Below are 24,378 nucleotides of genomic sequence, written 5' to 3'. Positions count from 1 at the left end.
CCTTATTTCATGTATAGTATTATAAAGATTATTTGTTATGAGTTTATGACTTATGATACGTATATAATATAAACATTTTAACCGGAAAACCTTAACGAAGTAAAATGTCTGTCAAAAGGGTTAGGTGTGATTATATAAGTACTTGACGGCACGATAGAACGTCTGTGTCACAAATCATTGTGGACAACTGAAATATAACTACTCTAATTAAGAAAATTATAATTCAATTTTAATGATTAATGTATATTTTAAAATGTCAACTGTGTATTGAAGTATTGCCTACAACGTTTATATTTCAATTTATATACTTTGTAACGTCACAAAATTTTGCGATATAATATTATTAGCAGTGTTATGCAATTTATCCCGATTTTCCAAACATGTCATAGTGTTTGGTTAAAAAGTCTTAAGACTTCATCAAGTATACTTTTTTCCCAACACCTCCCTCCATCTTTTATTTATTATTTGGCATGTCAAAATGCCCACTTGATATTATTTTTATGCGTTAGATTTCCTGGTTAAATCTTCTTGGCGCTGAGGCTTATAAGTATTTGATGTGTATGTTTAAACATTCGTTGAACATAAGAATGTAGCTTAAAATCATCTTATATATGTATAAACATATTTGTCAATGCATTAAAATTAAAAGACATTAATGTTAATAGTTACGAATTAAACTTTATTCATATAAAATTTTTGTATTATCAGCAAAAACTATAAATATAAAAATTAATAGCACGGCTGAGATATTTCAAAGCAGTTCTTGAAAGCAATATAGTTTTACTTCCACGATACGTATTTTATAATTTATTTCTCTTTCATATTTATGACAGAGATGTTGATTTTTTTTTTTTTATCATCGAAAATGTTTTAATTTTTAAATTTCAGGGTAATTTCTTATAGAACATTTCATCTAAAGATGCAATTTTTATTTTTATAAGTTTAAAAGAAAAATTCTTGATATTTTTTTTTTTAAACAGAGAGGAAAAAATTATGGAAAATGGAATTTTTACACAAAACCAATACTTGACAATATCAATTTTGTTTTTTTTTTTAGTGTAACTTAAAAAATGAATAACTATAAATATGATATTTTAACCATATGTTTATATTAGCATTTTCTGTACATGACAACATTTTCCAAGTATTATTATATAATATATTACTGTATTTTGACGAAATTGGATATGTATTCGTTAAATAATTATTTTATTTTATTGAAATTCAAAAATACAAGACACTTGAAACTTTAAATATATTTAGAGTTATTATATTTTATATAAACTATGACATTTTAAAATGTAATGTTTTCAGTTGAAATTAATTCAAATATTTCAACTTTACTTATGACTTATAGTAAAATAAATTATTTAAATAGGTGGCAATAAAAATATATCAAAATATAACTAAATAATGTAGGCTGATAGAATGTCTTCACTCTAAATCATTTGTCGTATGCAATGATTTATCGTGGAATTCATATTTAATATATATATATTGCAGTAAATTATACAATAATAAGATACACTAAACACCTACTGTACAACAAAGCGGTTATTTATTTTTATCCTTTTAAGTTTCATTATCTTATAAATTCTTTAAAAATTTAAAAATAATTTAAATTTAATTTATAACTTAATGTTTTGTTTAAACTAAAAAGTAGCGTTATAATTTAATTAAACTTAATAACAATTTGAACAACTGAAAACCATTGATATTAACAATGATAATAACATTATTCTACTGTTATACTTTTTCAGTATTTTATAAAAAAAATCACGGAAAAATTCCAAGAATTATATTTACTAAAATATCATAACCTTAGTGTATAAAACTAGTAAAATATAAATGTTAAATAATAAAATGAATAACATTTTTAGTTAATTAATTTTAAATGGGTTATTGTTGGTTATTTCCATCATTGTGGCTATAGAAGTATATTTTGCAAAATTGGCCAGTCTAAATGGGAAGGTAATAAAATCTTAAAGTCTAAAATGATTACGTGGACGTCCAGACGTTTAACAAATGGAATGCATCGATGTGTCAATTAATTCCCAAATAAAAATTTAGTTGGGTACCTATCTTATAACGTTCGGATTACGATTTGAGTTTAAATAGTTTAAAAAAATAATTCATAGCTAACTAATAAGCAAATAATCGTATGGCAGTATTACCATTGTATAGCTATGGGCTACACTTTTACGATAAGTTGTACAATTTAGAAATCGGTTTTGAATACCACAACATACTCATATAGCCATATGTATGCATTATTAAAAATATATTTTACTAAATTATATAGAGTAATTAAAAACATGATAATGTATTAATACGTAATAATAAAAGCATTAAATTAATTAAAAATTGATCTATTTTTACAAACATAAAACAGTTACTAATTATCATTTAATACTACCTATACATATTTTTTTTTTTTTTTTGAAACATGAGCCGTCAAAAGTAAATAAGTAAAAACTAAAATGGATCGCGAGTCAAATAATAAGGATATAGATTGTAGACTACTGTTGAAAATTGTTATACAGTATACGTACATAATATAGTCTATATTATATACAGAGCAAATTTGCGTTTACCATGCATTATTATACAAAATGTATTTATTTTCTTTTTTGCTTTTAACCCATGAAAGTGACCGGCTGGTAACATATTTACCTAAAATATAATTATTAATCCAGAACTTTTTCCTATGGTAGCTTAGTGTAACGAATATTATTTGTAAATATTTTTTAGACCTCATGACATATACGCTATACATGGAACAGCTTTTAAAAGAAATGTGTGTTATGTGTTATGTACGTGGTTGTGTGTGCACGCGTATGATGTACTGAAAGCTCTTTGATGCGATTCATAAATAAATTGGGTATCGTTATCCCGGTATCCGGAATAAAGGTAAAAATACAAACCGACCCGGTCAGTATATTACATTACCGATAAGGGGAGACAAAAGTCACATTTCTCGAGAGACACTTAGATTTTCCGGACAGTGTGTCGTATAAGTGCACTTGTACGTCTCAGATTCGTGGTCTGTGATAATGGAATAAGGTAAGGTGAACGATCGTAACAAAATTCAAAGAGGTATGGCCGTATATACATTGTATCTATACGTGTTTATATATATTATTTTAATCTGGAATGCGTATATACGCATATGTTGGAGCATAAATTCAAACAAATTTTTGTTTTGTTTTTTTTTCTTGAAATTAGATTTTATAGGTATAATATAATGCGAAATAACAATTTTATTACGACGATGACCGTCGCGTATCCAATATTTTCGAGAGTACTATTTTTTATTCACAATTATTATATAATATAAATTATAGTAATTTTATAGCACGGTATTACATCTACTCCCGATGTAATATAGATATCAATACGAGTAATAAAATGGCAGCATGATAATTAATATTTGGTTTTATAAATACGTGGAAACTTAATACAGAACTTTTGATGTACCCAGTAACGTATAGTGAAAGACATATTTTATGCGAAATGAAATATTTCTGCATAACGAAGGTTTCTGCGCGTTATATAATAAAAATGCAATTATAATATGAATAAAACCTCTGTTATTTTCCATGGTGACCAATGTAATAATAAATAAATAACCGCATAGGTAGGTCTGAGTTTTCATCGTGGGTTTCCATTTATAATAATAATAATAATAATAATAATAATATCCACTATAACGATACATCTAAAATGTCTACCACCGGCAACTTAATTTTGGATTTTTTCTAAGGCTTGACAAAATGTTAAATTAATTAAAAAAGTCTTTGTGGTTATAAAATAATGGTATTTTAGAATTCTATATCATAAAAATATAAATAATAATAATAATAATAATAATATATTATGCATTTAATCATCGGTGAACCTACAGTGCTAATACTATAGGCACCATATTACAAAATATGTCAGTATATTATTATTACGAATATTATAATATTATGATTCAAAATATAAACATAAATCATGAAATAATTTTTATTTTGCATTACGTGATATATAAAAAAATTGAAAAATGAATTGGCATTATGAACATAGAAATCCTAAAAGTTTATTCAGTTCGATTAATTTGTTTCTTCAAGATGTAATTCGTAACTTGAAGTTTTATCTGATGAAAAAAATATATAATAATAATAAAAATTAAAAGATGGATATAAAAGTTTTAAAAGTTTTAAATATTTATTTCATAAAATCTTTGCACGTTTATAAAAAGTACAGTTCTAGAAAAATGAATGTTTCATCTATATTCTTAGAGTTTTAATATCCAAAGTAATTCAATGGGAAAAGATAAATAATATTATTATTGTTCTAATAATAATCATTTATTTGATTATTAATTATTTAATTAATCAATGAACCTTAAAATTATTATTGTTGTCATGAATTGTCCTTTAATTTCACTGATTTGTTTACTTATGATCTAAACTAAGTATATAATAATTTAAAACCCACGGATGAATAATGTTAATAACTTAGTGGAATATTTTACAGTAATAACGGTGTTATGTTTCGTTTTAAAGCAGTTTGAAAATTGCTCCATCCCAACCTGGCAAACGAGTGAACAGTGAATAAAATAAAAATCTAGGTAATTATGTACTGATTCAATATTAAACGAATAAAATTAATTTTAAAATGTATAAAATAAAATTATCAATCATAATATTTATTATCAAAATTTGGTTAATAACTGTGCAATAGGTATAATTTGTTAAATATTCAATATTAAACTACACAAATTGTTTAATGTGAATGATTTTTGAAAACATTTATAATATAATATTGCTGATTAATATTTTTAGTATTATTTAAAAAAAAAATTTTAACAAACTAAGTTGTTGCGTAATATTAATACTATTTTTTTTTTTTATATGATTTAAAAGCAAGTAAACTTTGTTAATTTAAAATAATGAACTCGCTAATACATGGTTTAGCTTAAAAAATCTAGTAAGCCGAATAGTTTTTATAACCTGGAAGTAAGAGCTTATATAAAAAAACCTCGTTTTAAGAATTTGTAGAGCCGTTTTTATACTATAATGATAAATATGTAGTATTTGGTGAGTTTTATGCGTATAATAAAGAGTTTTTAGGAAGGTAAATAAAGAATGTTTACTAAATGGATAATTTTGTTTGCATATATTATAGTTCGTTTGTACATCACCAGTCGCGATATTATACACTTTGAAGTTATTATAACAAAGAAATGTAGTAATTGTTTCTAAGTAAATATTGTTTCGTACCGTTATGGTTTGAGGCATATCGTATTATACGCACATTTACATATCCAAATCCTAATTATAGTGTAGGTAAATACGATTGTTCGTTACATAATTTTATACCTAGTGTTAAAATGTTTTGTGTATGTTTTTTTTTTACCTAACCAATTAACTATCATGTTTTAAATGAAAATAGATAGTCGCATAAGATATTTTTTATAAATAAATTTATAGACAATTTTATTGTTTTAAATAAATATCATGACTATCCCAGAAAATTAATTAATTAAATATTACATTATTATTGTAATACGGTTGTAGCAAATATTATTTTTCTGAGCACCTAGATTAAGGTTTCAAATACAGAATTATTATATTTTAAAATATTTACAAGTTTTAGATAATTGTGAAAATGTTCAAGATAATAATATAGTATCAAAATTGTAGTAATATTGATATATTTTGAGTGTTGTTTTATATAATTGCTACGAACTCGAAGAAGTATATATTATTTTATTCTTGTTCATGATCTAATGTTTCTTTAGATACGATCACGTTGATATTTGATTTTTTTGATCAAGTTGGTAGATGCAAATATTATTAGTTATTAAGATTTTTAGATTTTCTTACTAATACAAATTTAATTATTAAACTCTTAATACACAGGTTTAATTTTTGTTTTGATTTTCGTAATCTCATTTATATTGTTATATATTTAGTTAAAATAATTTTAGTTATTTTATTTAATATTAGAATTAAATATCAATGTATAATATTGATAATATTTTGCAATGACTAGTACTCATTAATACTATGATCACACAATAACATTGCTAATTGAAATGGCCATCAATAATTTTAAAATTTGTATTTTGTAAGTTATTATTATTTATTTTTTTTATTATTAATATTTAAAATATCAAAATTTAGAATCTGTAAACAATTTATAATACATATTAGTATTCTTGGGTGATGGAGAAGAGGCCAAGTGGGAAAGTTTTCCAGTGTTGAGACTCCAAAATAAATTAATTTATGATATAATATTATAAATAATTACATATTATTAATTATAAACAATAATTGACGATAGTATGACACTAAGTATATAAAAATAAGCGAGGAATAGTTAGGTTAGATTACACTTTTTCAACTTCTTAAATCTCTATAACTTTTCTGTCCTTTATTTAGTTTTCATTATTTATAGTTGTAAAGTATAAAATAATCGTATCATTATTTGTATTGCATATCACATATTTGTTTTATATTTTTATTATTTTTTTTTCTTGTATTTTTGTATTATCGAAAATTATTAAATTTAAAGTTTTGCGTATAAATAAGTTTAACAAATTACTTACATACTTACAATATAATGATTAATATTTCATCGTTATTTTGATTATTATACGAATGATCTTCAGATGTATACCCTATAAAGCACTGCATCAAATCCACTTCCGATTCAATGTAGGACTTATAGATATTTTTCATGATTTTTACGCATCGGTTGGTAGAATGAATATTGAACGAAATTCTTTACAAACAAGGAAGTAGGTACATCGGGTACGAACAACATTTCAATAAGTCTCGTCATTCCAAATGGACCCTTCAGACTACAGATACCGACTGTTCGTTATCGTCTACACATTCATAATATTATATACAACAAATAAAAATAAAGGACACTCAAACAGGAAAATGCGTCATTATCATTCAAAAGTCGAGTTTGGGGAGGGTACTTGTTATGCTTCGATGATGTATTTATAACCATATATGTTCACCCTGTTATTATATTATTTATACCCAAAAGAAAACCTGTGGTTGTAACCTTTGTTTTTCAAAGTGAAAACAATATTGCTTACATTATAACTTACTGATAAATAAAATATATATTTGAATTAGGAATAGTTATTATTATGCATAAAAAAAACCTATGATGAACAAATTTACAGGTACAAAATACAATATTAAAAAAAAAAATACAATGATATCAATCAGCTTTCAACAATATTTTTTTATTTAAGTTTTGAAAAAAAAAAATATTTATAATACCGGTTTTAAAATTTAAATCGTGCATTATATAGGAGCTCATTTTTAGGGTGAAAGTATACTTTCAAATTAAGATTGATTGTGTGCTTATACGGATTTTAATTTTGTTGTTTACTTAAAATTAAGTAAAGCTTACGATGGTTCTTTAAAAACAATTACATCTATGATATCGTTAATTTCTAAAACATATTTTGAATTATTTAATAGTTTTTGTTTTGTAATATGCATTAAATAAATACTTGAAATCTAAATATTAAAATCTATACCTAGTAGGAGGTATTTAATATTATTTATTTAAATTATTTGTTTGATTATTGTTTTAATATTTTATTTATTTAATTATTAAATAATTTTTTACTTCTAATGAATTTAAATAATATTTTATAATATTTTTATAATCATCAATCATTCATAATTATTCATATTATAATGTCCATTTGAATAATTAAAGTTCAGTTGAATAAAAATCTCTCTTTAATTGTTCAAATTTTGTTTATTAGTTAATAATTATTATCGATTCGTCACTATTATGTATAATACCTATTAATAAGAAATTAGTATACTTATTTATCATATATTGTCTAACGTCTTACTTAATATTTATCATCAACTAGTGGCTTATAACATTTTATATTATATTTATTTTAAATGCTCGTACAGAATATGTAAAATTATATAGAGTTTAATTTTATAATTTCATTAATTGAATTTAACATCGTTTCATAATATTCCAGTTTATATAAAAATACATTGTAGTCTCTACTAACTTACTGCAGTATTATTTTTTTATATGGCCAAAATATAAATATTAATATGTTTATATATATATATTATTTTCCCAGGTTTTCACAAAAATTTTATTTTGTAAAATTTAAAACTATCAGAGAAAAAAATACAAAGTAACATAAAAGTCTGAAAAATATATAATTTAATAGAAGTTTAGTTCTGTACAACATTATTGCGTATGTTGAGATACATTTCGTATACATTTATGTGATTTTCTAAATTTTCAAAAGACCGTTGTTGTCAAAAGAAAACTCCAAGATAAAAGTAATATGGTTTTTGACCATTACGCAGTTCATCTGTGTCTGAGACTATTATAGTGATTTTCTTCTTCTCTCTCTGGCATATTATATTTTTCTTACAAAGCTCTCCGGTAGATTTTTGCCGTGGGAAAACACATATGAGATACCAAAACACGGCAATATTGCGAAACGATTTTTTGGTCTTTTTTCATTTTATTTCATACACATTTAGTGGAAAGGAGCAGCGTAGGTCGGCGGTCGACGTGTAAAAGTCCAGAGGCCAGTAATAAAGAACGATAAAGGGGGAATAAAAAATAGATTAGTAAGTGAGGCACGTTTTGCATTAAGGCTGGCAGTGTATGTAGAGAGGTAACCACCGTCGCCGACGCCGTCACTGCCACTGCCCCCTAAGCTACTTCTCGCCATCTGGCATATGTGTGTATAGATATTTGTGTGTACATGTGTGGATGTGTTTGTATGTATGTGTGTGTGTGTACACACGTCTTATCGGAATGCTGTGCACACGTCTCTCTATACGGTTTCTGACCTTTGAAAAGGGGGAAAAAAAGAAAGAGAATATATATGACACATCGCTAATCTTTATTGCCAGCGGTGCTTACACTGCCGATATGTAATATTAATTATTTTCCTAACGACATATTTTGTCTCAATACCAGCTCTATAACATAATATGTAATATTTACGAGTACCACCTGTCCGTGCATTGTGTACTGATGCAGCGTAGTAATATCAGCGCACTCGCATATTATTATAGAAAAATGTATTTACAGTAGAACCTTTCTAATCCGTCACCTTTGGGACTGGGAGTGTGGTCGGAACGCGAAAAAGGTCGAATTATCAGAATATACAGAACATTTTTTTATTTACATATTACATACAAGATTATATCAGAAATGTATTATATTTTACATTACTTAGAAAAAAAGTCAGTTATAAATTTTTGTTTAGCAAATGACATTCTAGACTTAATTGCAATATTCCAAAATACGGACACCGATAGAAACGAAACGAGAGAGGTCGGAGTACTAATTATATTAAATAATTAAATTACATAGTATTCATATCGATTATACTATAGTTGGATCAACCGGAGCGGTGGACCAGCCGAGGGCGGATGGGAGGAGTTCTACTGTAGCTGGAAAGATCTGTACCTACCTATATTAAAATAATTAATAATAACTTTTTTGAACATGGAAACTTCCACCAATTGCCACTAGTCAATACATTTTTATTCGGTAACAATTAAATAAACGTAGTTATTTACGCAATAATTTAATTTTTAATTTCATAATATGTGACATTTAAAGTGTTATCATAAGTTTACTATTTTTTTAGTATGTTGAAAGAAAATTTGTTCATTACTAAAACTGGTATATATATATATATATTGTACACTACCACTAAAAACGCATAACGAGACCTTATTCGGAGTTTAAAGTAAATAAAATTAAAACATCACTAATTTTTCGAATTAAATAATTTTTATGATACAGTTCACAATAATGTTTTCATAAGGGACACGAAATGCACGCGTTTATTAAATTGCTTAAAATGCGTTAACCATAAAAAAAAAAAAAAAAAGAAAGAAACCTTTTTAATTGAATAGCTAAAAGGCTTATTGTGTATCATGTGTGACTTTGTTATTATCACGTATATACAGTTTTTCACATTGTGGTAAACACTAATGCTGTATACATTTTATTAAATTTGTGCTAGCTTCAGAATATATACCATCCGTAATATGTAGGTAGTATGTTAGTGGTTATAGTAACTGTAGTAAACATTGTATATGTTATACGATGAAGCGATATGTTTATTTTATTATATATTATCTATTTATACATAATCTATAAGTTAATGAAGTTCGTATGGGTCTAATAGACTTAGAAAATACTAAACTAATATATTCTTCGAGACTCCGGAAATGTTCGTAGCGTCGTTGTTTAATCCTTATATGCATCGATAGTAGTTTAAGCCACGTTCACATTTTTTCATGGATCAAGTTTGGTTATAAAAAAGTATCATATACTATATATTTATTCACTATATACAATTAATTATACTAATGATAATATCATAATATTTATACACATAGTCGTGTGTTCATCGTTTATAAAAATATATCATTGGATTTGTTTTACTTCGAATTGTTCGTAATTTAACATACTGCAATCAAAAATTAATGACATTGCTGCCTATATAAAAGTGTTTTTTTTATCTATATGACGGTTTTCCAAAAATATCATACTTGTCTTATTACGTATAAAACACATAATATTATTAATAATAAAATATTTAAGCTTTGTTTGTTGCAGAGCAAATTGAGTATTCATAAATTAGGGTTTACCTAGGTACGGATTACATTAAACTTTATAATTTGAATTTTATATGTCAATGAAATCTACATTATGTAATTGGTTTTTCAGTTATTAAGTATTATAAATCATATATAAATATATGTTAATAATTTAAATATGTATATTGTAAATAAAGGTACTTATGTGTTACATATAGAATGGATATCTCAACTTAGCGTTTTATTGTATTGTTATGATTCATAACTATTTTTCATTAAACTGTTGTTAAATATAATAATATAGTTTCATGTTAATTTCTATTATATGTAAAATTTGCGTATAACAAGTAACATTATTTTTTTGATGTATTAAACTTTATAATCAATAAGTAATTGTAAATAATTAAATCGAATAATATCAAGAGGATTTATTAGAATTCGTAAACAATAGTGTAGTATATACATAACTTATAGTGTACCTGTGGGAAAAGATGATAATATGGACATCAAGAATGTTTAATGTAAAACTTTTTTTTGATTTTTCGAAGTTAAAAATTACACATTTTTCGTTAATATAATCACTTATCAAATTCGACAATTGAATCGTTGACTTGAAGTTAGTAGCAAAATCATAACTGACGAATTTGACATATTATATCAAAAAAAAAATTTTTAACTTATTAATCAGCGTTAGATTACCTTCAGACTTTGTTAAACTTAATTTTCACTGGCAAAGATTTTCTTACCTTTGTGCTACCGACAGCAAAACTTTATATTTGCGAAATTTTATTTAAGTATAAAATATCCAGTTTGATTTATTGAACACTGTAAGAGTGTTAGACCATTCCAAGAATTTTTCGGATTTTATTTTCATCAATAGAGCTTTTTTTGATTTTTTTTTTCCATCACTAACAGTATATTATTATGTTACCAAACTGTATCCCGAATAAAAAAAATATAGAGCTTGATTTCATGGAAATCATGTTTTGTTGTTAAGGTAAATAACTTTATTATATAAATTCATATCTATCAAAGGTTTATATTTTATAAATACACCTTAGAAGTACTTTTGAGAGTTGAGAATCATTTAAACGTGCCAACAATATAATAATTATAAATGTTAATATCTATATTTTTTTTTATTTGAACTAATGAATACTAGAAGTTGTGGTTACATCGTAAATAACCCAACATACGATTCCATTTACTATCTTTGATATTATCTTATGTTTTGGATTATAAATATTTTAATGAAGCTTATTTACTTGTACTACTTTTGTGGATCATGTCATAATTATTATTATTATTTTAATAAGTATTGTTTCGTATTTTTAAACAAAGATTAAAACTTGGATAAAATAAAAATAAGCAAAGAATGGTTAGTTTATTGAATATTGCTTCATATTCATATGTATAAAATTATCAAGTTGATTATAGAAAATATCTTTGCTAGAGGAAAAAAGAACTTGAGATTTCATATTATAATTAACTATTATTTAGTATTATTAAAATATAACTATTACAGTACCAGTATATATAAAAAAAAATAACATAGATTTTAATATTTAAGCTATAGAGTATAATTCTTTTGCACTTGCTTATAGTTGTAAAAGTATTTTCTTATTAAATAAATTGTATAGTTAAAATTGTTATTGGATTATTTTATTGTTTAATACTTATAATAAAATATTTAATATTTTGCCTTCCACTCCTCTGTAAATATTAGTGTACAAAAATGAATTTTAGGCGAAGCTCAATCCATTCAAATTTAAATACATAGTTACGCTTATTTTTATTCAGTTATATACATATATTATTGGTAATAACAGAGTTATGTTAATAAGTGTAATGATACCAACAATTATGTTTAAATTTCATTGTGTACACTCAACTTGACAAGAAGTGGTAAAATCAGTGATCAAATTTACTATTTATATCTTATGCATAATTTATTATACTATATAGATTATATTATATATTATTATTATTATGATCTATAATAACGTTGTTAGTTTAATGGTATTTATTATTTTTGGAAAACAAAAAAGTAGTAAATAAAATCATAATTAAGCACATAGTTGTTTAAAATATTTTAATAATTGTGTTATTATTTTTATCAACAGTACCACCATCGATATCAGACTCGTTGAGTAGTTCAGATGCAATAGTTCGAGAAGGAGCAAACGTGTCGTTAACGTGTCACGTAGATGGTTATCCAAAACCAGATATTAAATGGAAACGCGACGATGGTTTGCAAATCAACATCAACAAAACCTTGAACGGTAAGAATTTTAATAGAATTTTCATGGTAGCTATCTGCAGATATAATTTTAGAACTATTGATTTTGCATTCACTCACATACGAATATAATATTATTACGTTTACCTATAAAATATAAAATATGTATACAAAACCACTGAGTATCTATACTTAAACGTATTATTATATATACTCCACAGTGGGGATAGTCCCATCGGTGGCGGTCAAAAGTTTTAGGCGCACGTCTTCTTCCGCGCTCCTCATTTCTCTTCCCCCACCCGTTCATCGACATCCACCAGCTCACAATACCTACGGAAACAAATGGAAATATTAAACGTTAACAACAATAATTATCGCTCTTCTGCAGGTTGTATTATATATAAATATACGTATAATAATAATGTTTTTGCGGAGAGGGCTGCCGATCGGGACTACAAGGCGGAATATTTGCAGTCTTATTCGCTTCCCGGGCCCCATTTAATTGGAACAACAATAATAACACGCGGACGGATCCGGGGTGGTGTGGTAGGACATTTTAATAGCGACAATCCTTATTGGTAGCAATGAATCATTGACAGTGTATATATACAGTCGGTCCTGTTGTACACAAAGGAATCCGAAAACTTTTCAAACGCGCGGGCCGGCAAAAGTTCGCCTCACGCGTAAACCCACCGCCACCATTACCACTGTGCTTATACCTATATCTATCCCATGACATTTATATATATATATATATAAGTTATAATACTCGCGCGTGTATAAGATTTGTCGCGACAACGTTATCTATATATAATATATATATATATATATACACGCACAGATCACCTCCACACAAACCCCTACCATTCAATTCACCTGCATTTTGCTAACTGCCTCGTCCGTAAAATAAGTTTTCAGTACGATAATTCTTATTGTTATTATTGTTTGTTTAATTATACCGAAACCGCGATTTTGTTTTTATTTGTTTATCGGCCGTCGTATTTATTATAAACTTATTTTATGAATTTAAGTGAGTGAATGGGAGGAACCCACCTTGGAACTGCATCGGATCAGTCGGTTGGACATGGGCGCCTACCTGTGCATCGCCACAAATTCTGTGCCTCCGTCGGTCAGCAAACGGATAAAAGTCAGCGTGGACTGTGAGTATAATATGTACCTATACGTATACGTCAAGTTAATATGTTATCATGATAACGTAAAAACACTGTTACTTACCATTTTTATACTTCATCATCATAAATATGAAACATACTGTAACGAAGATGTAAATAATTGTCAATACTTATGAAAATTGAATACCTGCCTAAGCTAATGACGTCGTATTTTCACGATTTTCTATTTATTACCAGAATCTAAGTGTAATATAAAATATAAGAAAGTCATAAGAACGCTATTTAAAACATGTTTATAGACTATAGTATTTATGGAAGTCATAATAAGTTTTAATATTATGTTGTATATTTTCTATAGTATATACGTTTATGAACTTTATTCCAAAAAATAAGAATTATGAAAATTAAAACTATTGCGTTTGAATATGATATTATAATATTTAATTACTTTAAGGTTCCTTTAGCATCGTAATTTAGCCGTTGGCTTTCCAGTTTATTGAAAAAATCCGTTGTTTAAGTTTTTCACGGTCGTAAACTTTCAACGGTCGTTCGTGATAAAACATTTCACATCTTCACCGTGATTGTGCGAATTCCCGCTGAAAACTTTTTTATAGGAAATGTTTTCACTCGATTTCGCCGGTTTTTGTAGAGTCCAATTGTGATTTTTTATTTAATGCTTAATGAAAATTCAATAGAAACCAAAACTACTTTATAAAGGATAGTCGCATAGATATACCGATAAATACCGATTAAATCATCTAATATTAAAATTAGCATTTTCCATTATTTATATTAAGTACTTGTGTACATAATTGAGTATATTATAGGTTAACACGATTGCGAACAAATGTCGCTTATCAAAAAATTTGTTTTTTTAGTCGAAAAACGAAGGATTTTGAACATTTTTATAGGTTACGCTGCCAATTTTATAATTTCTGAATATATTTTATTTTGTTCGGGAATTCAATTAAAATTTTTTTTCAATAAAAACTATTTGATATTGATAATACAATGTTACATTATAATTACTTACGTTACAAACTAAAATAAAATAATATGAAGTGTTTAAAACATTAATTAATTAAAATAATTTCGGAGTATAATTATTAATATAATACTGTTAGATAATGTATAAACTGAAAAAAAATAAAAAAATAATAGTTTTTAAAATGTTTTTCTACATTTTTTCTTTTAAAAAAAAAAGTTTTCCTAGGTAGGAATTTTCAGTTTTTTTTTAAATATAAAATTAGATCTTTGTGAATTTTAAAAATTATAATCATCATAATTTTTCAACGTTGATTCAATTTTAGATTTATCTTTTTTGGCTATCGGGTTATGTAAATTGTTTTAATAGCGTAAAAGCAGAAAACCCTTATACCTACCTACTATTTAATTATTTTAAAAATTATTATTTAAAAATGTGTAATTAACTAACACAAAATCTGGCAACACCGCACTATTAAAGGTAGGTGAACATGTTCACAATCGTGTTACGGGAAAAGGTCCATTCGCAATCGTATAGGTAGCTTATTGTAATAGTGTTGAAATTTTTTAATTATTTATTTATTTTTATCAAAATATTTATAAATTAAAAAAGCTGTATAATATTTTATTAAAACAAACAATATTTATGGCCTTTTGATATTTATCATTAATAAGTTAGTAAGCCGAAGTAAATTGTTTTATATATAATTTAAATTGTCAAACAAATCAACAGCGTAAATCATAAATATATACATTGATCTTTGATATCAATAATTTCACATTGATCCAAAAATACAGAGTCTTATACTTGAAGAAAATTAATTCACAAAACCACAAAGTTGATAATTTAATAATAAAGAGTGTTTGTGAAATTCGGTGAAGTGTGGATAATGAATCAATTCGTTTTTGTAAAATGTTATCAGTTATGAGGATAATATTATTATACTATCGTAATTATTTTTAAAGTTACTTTTAAAACTAAATAGAAGGATTCAGGAAAACAACTTTTACCGATCAATTACTATAATTTATTTAAGTGCCTAGTTATTTATATTTCATACTAAATTTCACGTGACCATTGTTGATGTATATAATGTTTATCGATTTAACGACCGAGGTACAGATTGTATACCATATTTAGATACCAAAGGCATATTTCGAGTAATGAAATATAAATCTTCAATAAAAAAATAATAATGGATATTATTGTACATGGTGTATTTTTCGAGATAAAAGGAAATAAACATCAGACGTATTAAGCGTGTGCACTTTTCCAAAATATAATTTGGTCGTATCCACTGCTCTACATTCTGTTATACAAAATATTTTTTTCATTCTAAACGCGATTGTTGCTAATAACTCACATGTTGGTAATATACGACATCCGTATACAGCACAAGACATACTGCGTATACAATTAATTATCATCATTATATTATTATTATTATTATTATTATTAAATTATTACTGTTTACTAACCTAATGCGTATATCGTCGGTGGCGTGGGATATTATTAGTCATAGCGGCGGTCTCGTAACGATGACATTGTGTTCTTTACACTGCGTGATTTTGTAGGCTCCCCTTCGCGTATTATGTTTGCACACGCCGCGGCCGGGGTTGTTTAAATTCGTGTTTTCGGCGTTTTTTCATACTATTTCAAACTAAGTTTTAATCGCCCGTTTAGAACAAAACGTTATAAAACGCACACGCCCTCGGCCAAAAACCGCACAATTAATATAAAATGAACGATCACTCATGAGCCATGGCCCATGATTGATATTTATTGTGTTTACTCAGTGGCATGTTATCGGTTGCACGTAAGCAGTTGAAATACCTACACGCAATTCTACACGTCTTCTATTGAACGTAGGCCATCTAAAGCATGGAATTAACGAAAAACGACAAACACACAGTACAACGGCAACCTGCACTAAAATATGCAAAGCATAAGTATACGCGTGTATTACTTTGCGATGTTATTAAAAAATCTGTTTCGTTTTTAATGCATCTGTTTAATCCCTCGCGATAAAATATTTATGACGTTATTCATGATGTTTTCCGATTATTCAATGATGTTTGGTTAACGTGAAATAATGAATTAAAAAAAAAAAAAAAAAAAAAAAATAGAGAAAAGAGATATCGTTTATTTGCGAATTTTGTATGTGTGTACCACACCACCAACCACCTTTTCCACACATAACGCCACTTCGTCGACGGCTATACGGTCGGGGCGATTGACGAGCGTTCGCCGTGTAATTGTATTTTGTTCCATTAGCTTGGTGTGGATTAGCCGCAAAATGTCCACCGCACATGAATGATTCTGTCAACCACCGTTTATTTCGAATGTTAATTTTGTTGTAACAATAATAAACACACGTACTATTCCGTATTAAAAAAAATATTGTAGAAAAAATTGATCAAAACCTCTTTACCCCAATTGGCATACGACACGATTTTTCCCTGTACATCTATTTGATATATTTTTTTCTTTCCTGATATTTTTTATACATATAATATATATTTCACAATATTATTTGATCTACGATTCCCAGTATTTCATTAAAATGTTAATGCGCTTCCATTATTTATAAATTACGCGTGAAAGAACTCGTCAGAAATATAATAATAACATTAAACACAATAATGCTGTTTGTTTTTTATTTATTTATGGTGTTGGAGTGATTATTTAGATCGTTTCGCCTATATTATTAATTATATTATCATATCTTTTCTTGCCCATTATGTATTGTCGACGTTTTCTCGAAAGTCCGACGAATGATAGGTACTCCGTTTAATACTTAATAAATCAACATACAATTAAATATCACTTTTATATATTTTATGAAAATTAATTATTTTTATAATTATGGAGTCTTTGTTTATATTATATAATAATAATAATTATACATTTTCGGCTAGTAATTAAAACGTTTGAACATGATATATTGAAATTACGTCCTCACTCATTGTAGACGTACGTCAACGTGTCGTTTTAATATAGATATGTAATATATATATATTTATCAATGCGTATATATTACATTATAGTACATTATTTGCGATGTTATGTTAACTAAATGTTTGTATTTTTTAATGTACTTGTTTAAACATTTCAAACTGAAACTGGATCATACTCAACAATCAACAGGTTTCAAGACGCACTCTGACATGTTGCTGATGTGTATAAACGATATGATCATTGATAAATGATCACCTTATAGGTACGCACAATTGTGATTTTACGCAGTTAAAATATAAATAAATTAATTAAAACAGATTGCTATTTGCTGCATTTATCGATATTGTTAAAATAAACAACTTGAAAACTATTCGAATACGATGTCAACGGATGACACGTATCAAATAATAACAATACTACTTAATAATAATATGGGCGGTGGCTCGGCGCTATTATTTCTATATTATTCGAGAAAAAAAAATGAGGTTATTAAAGCGATCTTTACTTTTTACTTCCGTTTCGGTGAACTGCCGTGGTGACGGACGGCTCCCGACAGACATACAATTTATTATACATGAATATATTGCGCGGTTGTCGATCGTGACGGAATTTAGCCTTAAGGGTGTATACACACTTTCACAAGGAAACGGTGGCGCGATCGCGGCGCCGGGAATATAATAATAATATATCAGTATTCGTCGAATGTCATCCACGTGAAAACGACTGACGACCGACAGACCGACCTCACAGGTATCAGAACGGTATTATAATAATATGTATATATTACAAAGCTGTCGCGTTGCAAGGGATGGTGTTGCTGGTGCTGCCACTGATGCTTCGGCAGCGAGCGCGTGCGGAGCATCGAAAGACAATAGCGTCCATTAATAATCATTAAAAGGCGTTAGCGCTCGGTTCGCGTATAATATAATATTTATAATAGTAATCATAATAATAATAATAATAATAATAATAATAGTAGTAATAGTGATAATAATACCACACGAGCTCTCGCGCGAGTGTTATATAATAATATAATATTATATTATAAAAGACGCGACGTTATATGAATATCTTTGGGATCGTCAGGTATTACCGGCGCGGCGGCGTCACGTAAAACTGCGACCCGTCGACAACAAAGGGATAATTAATCATCGGTTAAATAGCTGGTCGTCAACCACGGTCGACCCCGTCCCAGAGATTGTACATTTTTTTTTTTACATTTTTTATTACCATTATTTTTTGTATACATACATACTATTATACACGATACACATTTTATATAATATATATATATACTCGTTTATATATATATATTATTCGTATATACATTATACATCGAAACAGCCCTCCGACGATGCCATTTAGTCATTCCTCCCTTGGCCATTGTTTCCTTATTGTTGTGAAAAAAATAATTATCACGGTCATTACAGTGCAATTGTTTTGATAACGGAAAAATGTAAAAAAATATATAATAGTAATATTTTATTAAATGCCTCGAGTCGCGGTGGACGGATGACTTTTGAATGTTCGGTGAACATTTTTCACAACGTATACGAATATAAAACGCGTGATATCCGCTCATACGTCACGAGCGTTGTTGGGTTTGTATGTATTACGTTTTCGGAATGTTTAAGATCGCCGTGTGACATTAAAGAAAATGTATATCGTGTAAGTTATATACACATATATATTGTGTCTGGAAATATTATGCATTTAGATGCTAAATTAAATTTTAACCGCAGTCTTCTTGTTTATTACTGTCACATTTCATATAACTTTCATTTTAAACGATATAAATGCTGCCAATTTTATGGAAATTATAAAACGTATTTTAGGTAATATATTGAATTATCATAGTATTAATGGGTTGTATGTACATCATAGTCACAATATAAGTATTTTTAATAAAAATGGCGTTTTCTAATTATTTGTAAATATGTTAATTTAAATGATATTATAATATTAAATATGTAATGCTTTTCCTTACACCTATACGACTGCAGTGTATTTTTGTTATTAATAAAATGTATTGTTTAAAAACATGCTGCAAAACATCATCTTTAAATATATTCAACTCAAGTATCTTCTTTGTAACATGCATGATTTTTTTTTTTGTTAGCTATTTTATTTACAATATTTTCCGTTGATTAAAATTAAACCTTGTTTTTAGGTTATTTGAAAATTTTTTAATATTGATGTTAACAAATCAAGCAATAAAATAAATATAAATTATATTTATTCGTATTTATTAAATGCAAATAAAAACATACACTGTTTTTTAGAATATTTTCGAATATAAGTTTTTCAGTCATTATGGGGAGTAATAAAAATTGTTTGGGCAGTTTACAAACAATATACAAACTTCAACGCGGTTGTTTGTTATGTGATAACATGATATACGTTCAGGATACGTAACTTATAACAGCAAACTATAAGTTTATACATGATTAAACTTAATTACTTTGTGGAAACTTGGATCGGTCAAATCGATCAGTATCTAAAACGAAAGAGTCCATAATAATTATTCCGGTCGTGTACATGGAATATACATTGCATATCATACTTCATACGCCTAGAATATAATTATTGTACAATATTACACTGCACTGTACAATATGAAATGCGCAATAACAGCATGCGCTGATTTATAAAGAGCTTATTTGCGCGGAAGTTTAATAATTTTTGGACAACTAATAACCTTTTAATGTAGAACGTGCGTTTAAAAATCATTAAAGGAATTATTAATATGGATACTTGCACGGGTGAATGTATAATATTATGTGTGAGTGTAATTCTTGAGCGATACTATTTATATTAGAAATAATAAATTTTTATGTTATTATTATTAGCTTGGAGAATTAAATATCCGAAGCGCTTTTGCCCACGCGCATCATAGTGCACCAATGTACACTACGGTCTGAGACAGTGATGGGATATAAAAATAAAAACAGATGTTCCAAGAACATTATAATGGTATAGCTATAATAGTGTTTATGTAAATAGTCGAGTCGGATAAACATAGTATAATATATTATAATAGGTACCTATATACATAGCAAAACGAAAAAAAAACACACCACGGTGCCGTCACTCTGAAAGCTTGCAGAACAGATCAGCAGCATCCGTTTATACGGATAGGTAATTTCGTTCCGAATGGTTCGTTAACCGTAATACGCTTTTAAAAACTTGTTTCTTATCTCCTAATTGGTCTGGTTGGCAATCGTCCGCGAAACGGATGTTTTTGAGAAAAAGTCAAAGTTTTCGTGCTTCGACACGCCGCCAGGAAATTAGATAACATCAATAGTTTTTTAATTTACTGGTATGTAATACACCTTATTATATACCTATAAAGATGTTAAATCGTTTTATGGGTTAGTCTAGTGCGGCGCGCTCGAAAGTTCTAATCGCACTATTCATGAATCAGTTGAAAATTGAACATTTTCTGATTTTAAAACTCTTATTTTGATTTAGATTTATTATACATGAATGTATGTGTCAATGGCTCATATAGTTTATGTATACCTACAATAAATTAAAACCGCGGTAGAATGTACATAATGCAATTCTGTTCAGACGTTTTTTATATGTATATATTTTCTTTTGTTTCATTATAATTTATTATCGACCTTTTGTCTAGAGCTCTGTCGCTGAGAATATGATATTTTTGTTTTGTACATTATATTTATGTATATAAGCATTGCAATATCAAAATTAATTTTTCTCTCTGTGTTTAAGCTGGCTTCTATGTACCTAACCAAATAAGAATCTTAGTAGTTAACTTATTTATCTTAACGTTTAATCTATAATTGAACAGAAAACACAATTAAAACTAATTCTATAAATATTTTCTTTGTTGTGGGGTATATATACAAACGCTATAATTATAGTAACGTTATAGTTTCTATTATGTCGACAGTTAATAATTATGTATGTGAATATTTTATAACTCCAATAAGTTTATCTAATTAAAATAAAATCTCATTGAATGGTCTAAAATTAATTTCATTTTTGAAGTTTGTTTAATTTTATGTGTATATTGTTTTTTTTTTTTTTTTGTAAAATATTCCAGGTAACCTCAAATGATTGACTAGCAGTGGCTGTAACGACTTGATTATCTAAATATAAAATAATACTAAAAAAGTGTTTTATCATTTAATTATTTGAAAATAATATTATATGCATTGTAAATATCTAATTATTGTATTACTAAAAAATATTTAATTTTATAAAAAAATTCTTTTTTTCTTTTTTCATTGTACTTTTGTCGACATTTTATTACAAATCGTGAATTTGGTTATACTATCAGTTTTACCGGATATATAATATAAAATTTCACTGATTTTACATCATTAATTTTAGACACATTAAAAAAATATTTTTATCACAAGTAAAACGTGTAAATAAGTTATGTGCTGTAATATTTTACTGAATTCAGTTTAATATTTATACATAAATTTAGCATATATTCACATATTATAAAATATTATAATATATTTAAATCATTAAATATTTTATTTCATTTTTTTTAGTTTTTTACAATTATTAAAATAAATAACTAAAATAATGTTTAATCGGTTATTAAAACATAAGTAATCATAATGTATAAAACAATTACTTAACAAATATTTTTATCCAAGAATTATAACCAAGTATTGTACTGAATTTTATACTTATATATTATAAATTTATAACTGTAATGTATAATATAGGTAATAATTATATTGATTGTCATTTATATACCCTTGTCATAATTTGAAGTTGATAAATTAAATCATATTTTCGATCGGTTATGTTTTATATACATTCTCCATAGTTTATAGTTGATAAGTTGTGCTATTATTTTTATTTATTTATTTTTTTAATGTATTTTGTCTAAGTATAAGATTTTCCAAGCAACATATTAATATAATGATCAATAGTTTTTTTTTACTTTTTTAAAACTGTTACTGTTGCAGTTATTTGTTTTACTTTTTAGATTTACTGAATAGGATACTCAATGAATATCAAATAGCCAGTTTTTATCTATACACTATTGAGTTGTGATAAAATGATGCGAACATTTAACTGCAAGACGTTTACGTTATCGCGTTTCGCACACGAGACGCATTAACTATATAATATTCGTTTCAAATTAGTTTAGGATATTTAACTGCAATATTATAACGGTATACAACGTCATATTTATGTGCATAGCCTGGTTAAACATATAATATACAGATGCATATATTATGTATTATTAAAATATGGGTTGTACGAGTTTAATATTATATAGACAGCAACTATACATTATGTTTGAAGAAAAAGTGCCTGTTGTACTATCTTACAATATCCGTAGTTGATTAAAAATATTATTAAAAGTATGGAGGTATAAAAAATACTTATATAATCACCTAGGTTGCGAGGCAGTTTATTGATTGTTGATACCTATATTATATTATTATTGGTACACATAATATAATGAATAATGATATCATAATAGTTTGTGTGCAGAGTGTAACTGAAATAGCTGAAAAATGTAATTATCTAACTGTATTATAATAAATTTTTGTTTGTAAATATTATTTTTTTACTTTCGTAATTTATAATTGACAATAAGCATATCATATTAAAAACAAGATAAAATAAAAGTTTTTCATATTTGTAATTACATCTACGTATACATTTTTTATGTTACACCTGTATATGATCCAATTCAACGTTATAATACTGTAAAAGTGTGGAATATTTATTTTATTTTATAACATGAGCAATAAACAGAGTACGGTAAGCTTTAATCGTGAAAACAATATGTATCTACACCGTTATAAAATTTAACTTAGTTTGATTTCGATCGTCTATTCTACGACTGAAAAATTCAAAAGTTAAATTAAACAATTTTAACACTTCACTATTTATTATTTGTAGGTCTATAACATATATATTATATATAAAATATATATATATGTATATATATATATATATAAATATCAATAACGACATTGTAAAGTTATTGAGTTACATTGTGTTCATCGTTAATAGATTTCTGTGTAAACGCAACAGCTAGTATGTTTCCTAACATTAACGACATTGTTTTCCTTCTTTGACTGACGACCGTAACATACACGTTTTTCGTTCGTTTATCCGGCTTTTTTTTGTTTTTGTTTTTATTAAGTTGAAGTTTGCTTTTTATTGTATTAAATCAACTTTTTTTATTTTTTCAATTAATAATAAATTATAAATACAAAATTATTGTGAATTGAAAAATAAAATAAAGTCTTGTATTATAATAATTAATAATGTTGTCAACCATCAATTTGTACACGTCATCGTGATTTCCTATATATTATACGCAATATTTTACAGGTCGTAAAGTCGAAACTCTTCCCTCAATTAAGATCCACTTCTACTACTACTACTACTACTACTACTACTACTACTACTACTACTACTACT

At 26.5% G+C, this 24,378-nt stretch overlaps 1 protein-coding gene across 2 annotated transcripts in view; it reads left to right on the top strand.

The window, feature by feature from the left end:
- The window catches only part of LOC112598052 (neurotrimin-like), an 87,217-nt gene that overhangs the window by 39,868 nt on the left and 22,971 nt on the right, over positions 1–24,378 (top strand). For both annotated transcript variants that reach the window (XM_025344389.1, XM_025344381.1), the window contains exons 4-5: positions 12,755–12,913; positions 13,902–14,030. In XM_025344389.1, coding sequence (XP_025200174.1) covers positions 12,755–12,913; positions 13,902–14,030 — 288 coding nt within the window. The remainder of the gene's footprint in view (positions 1–12,754; positions 12,914–13,901; positions 14,031–24,378) is intronic.

The sequence above is a fragment of the Melanaphis sacchari genome, unplaced genomic scaffold (assembly GCF_002803265.2).
Source record: "Melanaphis sacchari strain LSU unplaced genomic scaffold, SCAv2.0 Contig0_pilon_pilon, whole genome shotgun sequence".
In the NCBI taxonomy this organism is placed as follows: domain Eukaryota; kingdom Metazoa; phylum Arthropoda; class Insecta; order Hemiptera; family Aphididae; genus Melanaphis; species Melanaphis sacchari.
This window is presented reverse-complemented; position numbering and strand designations above follow the sequence as displayed.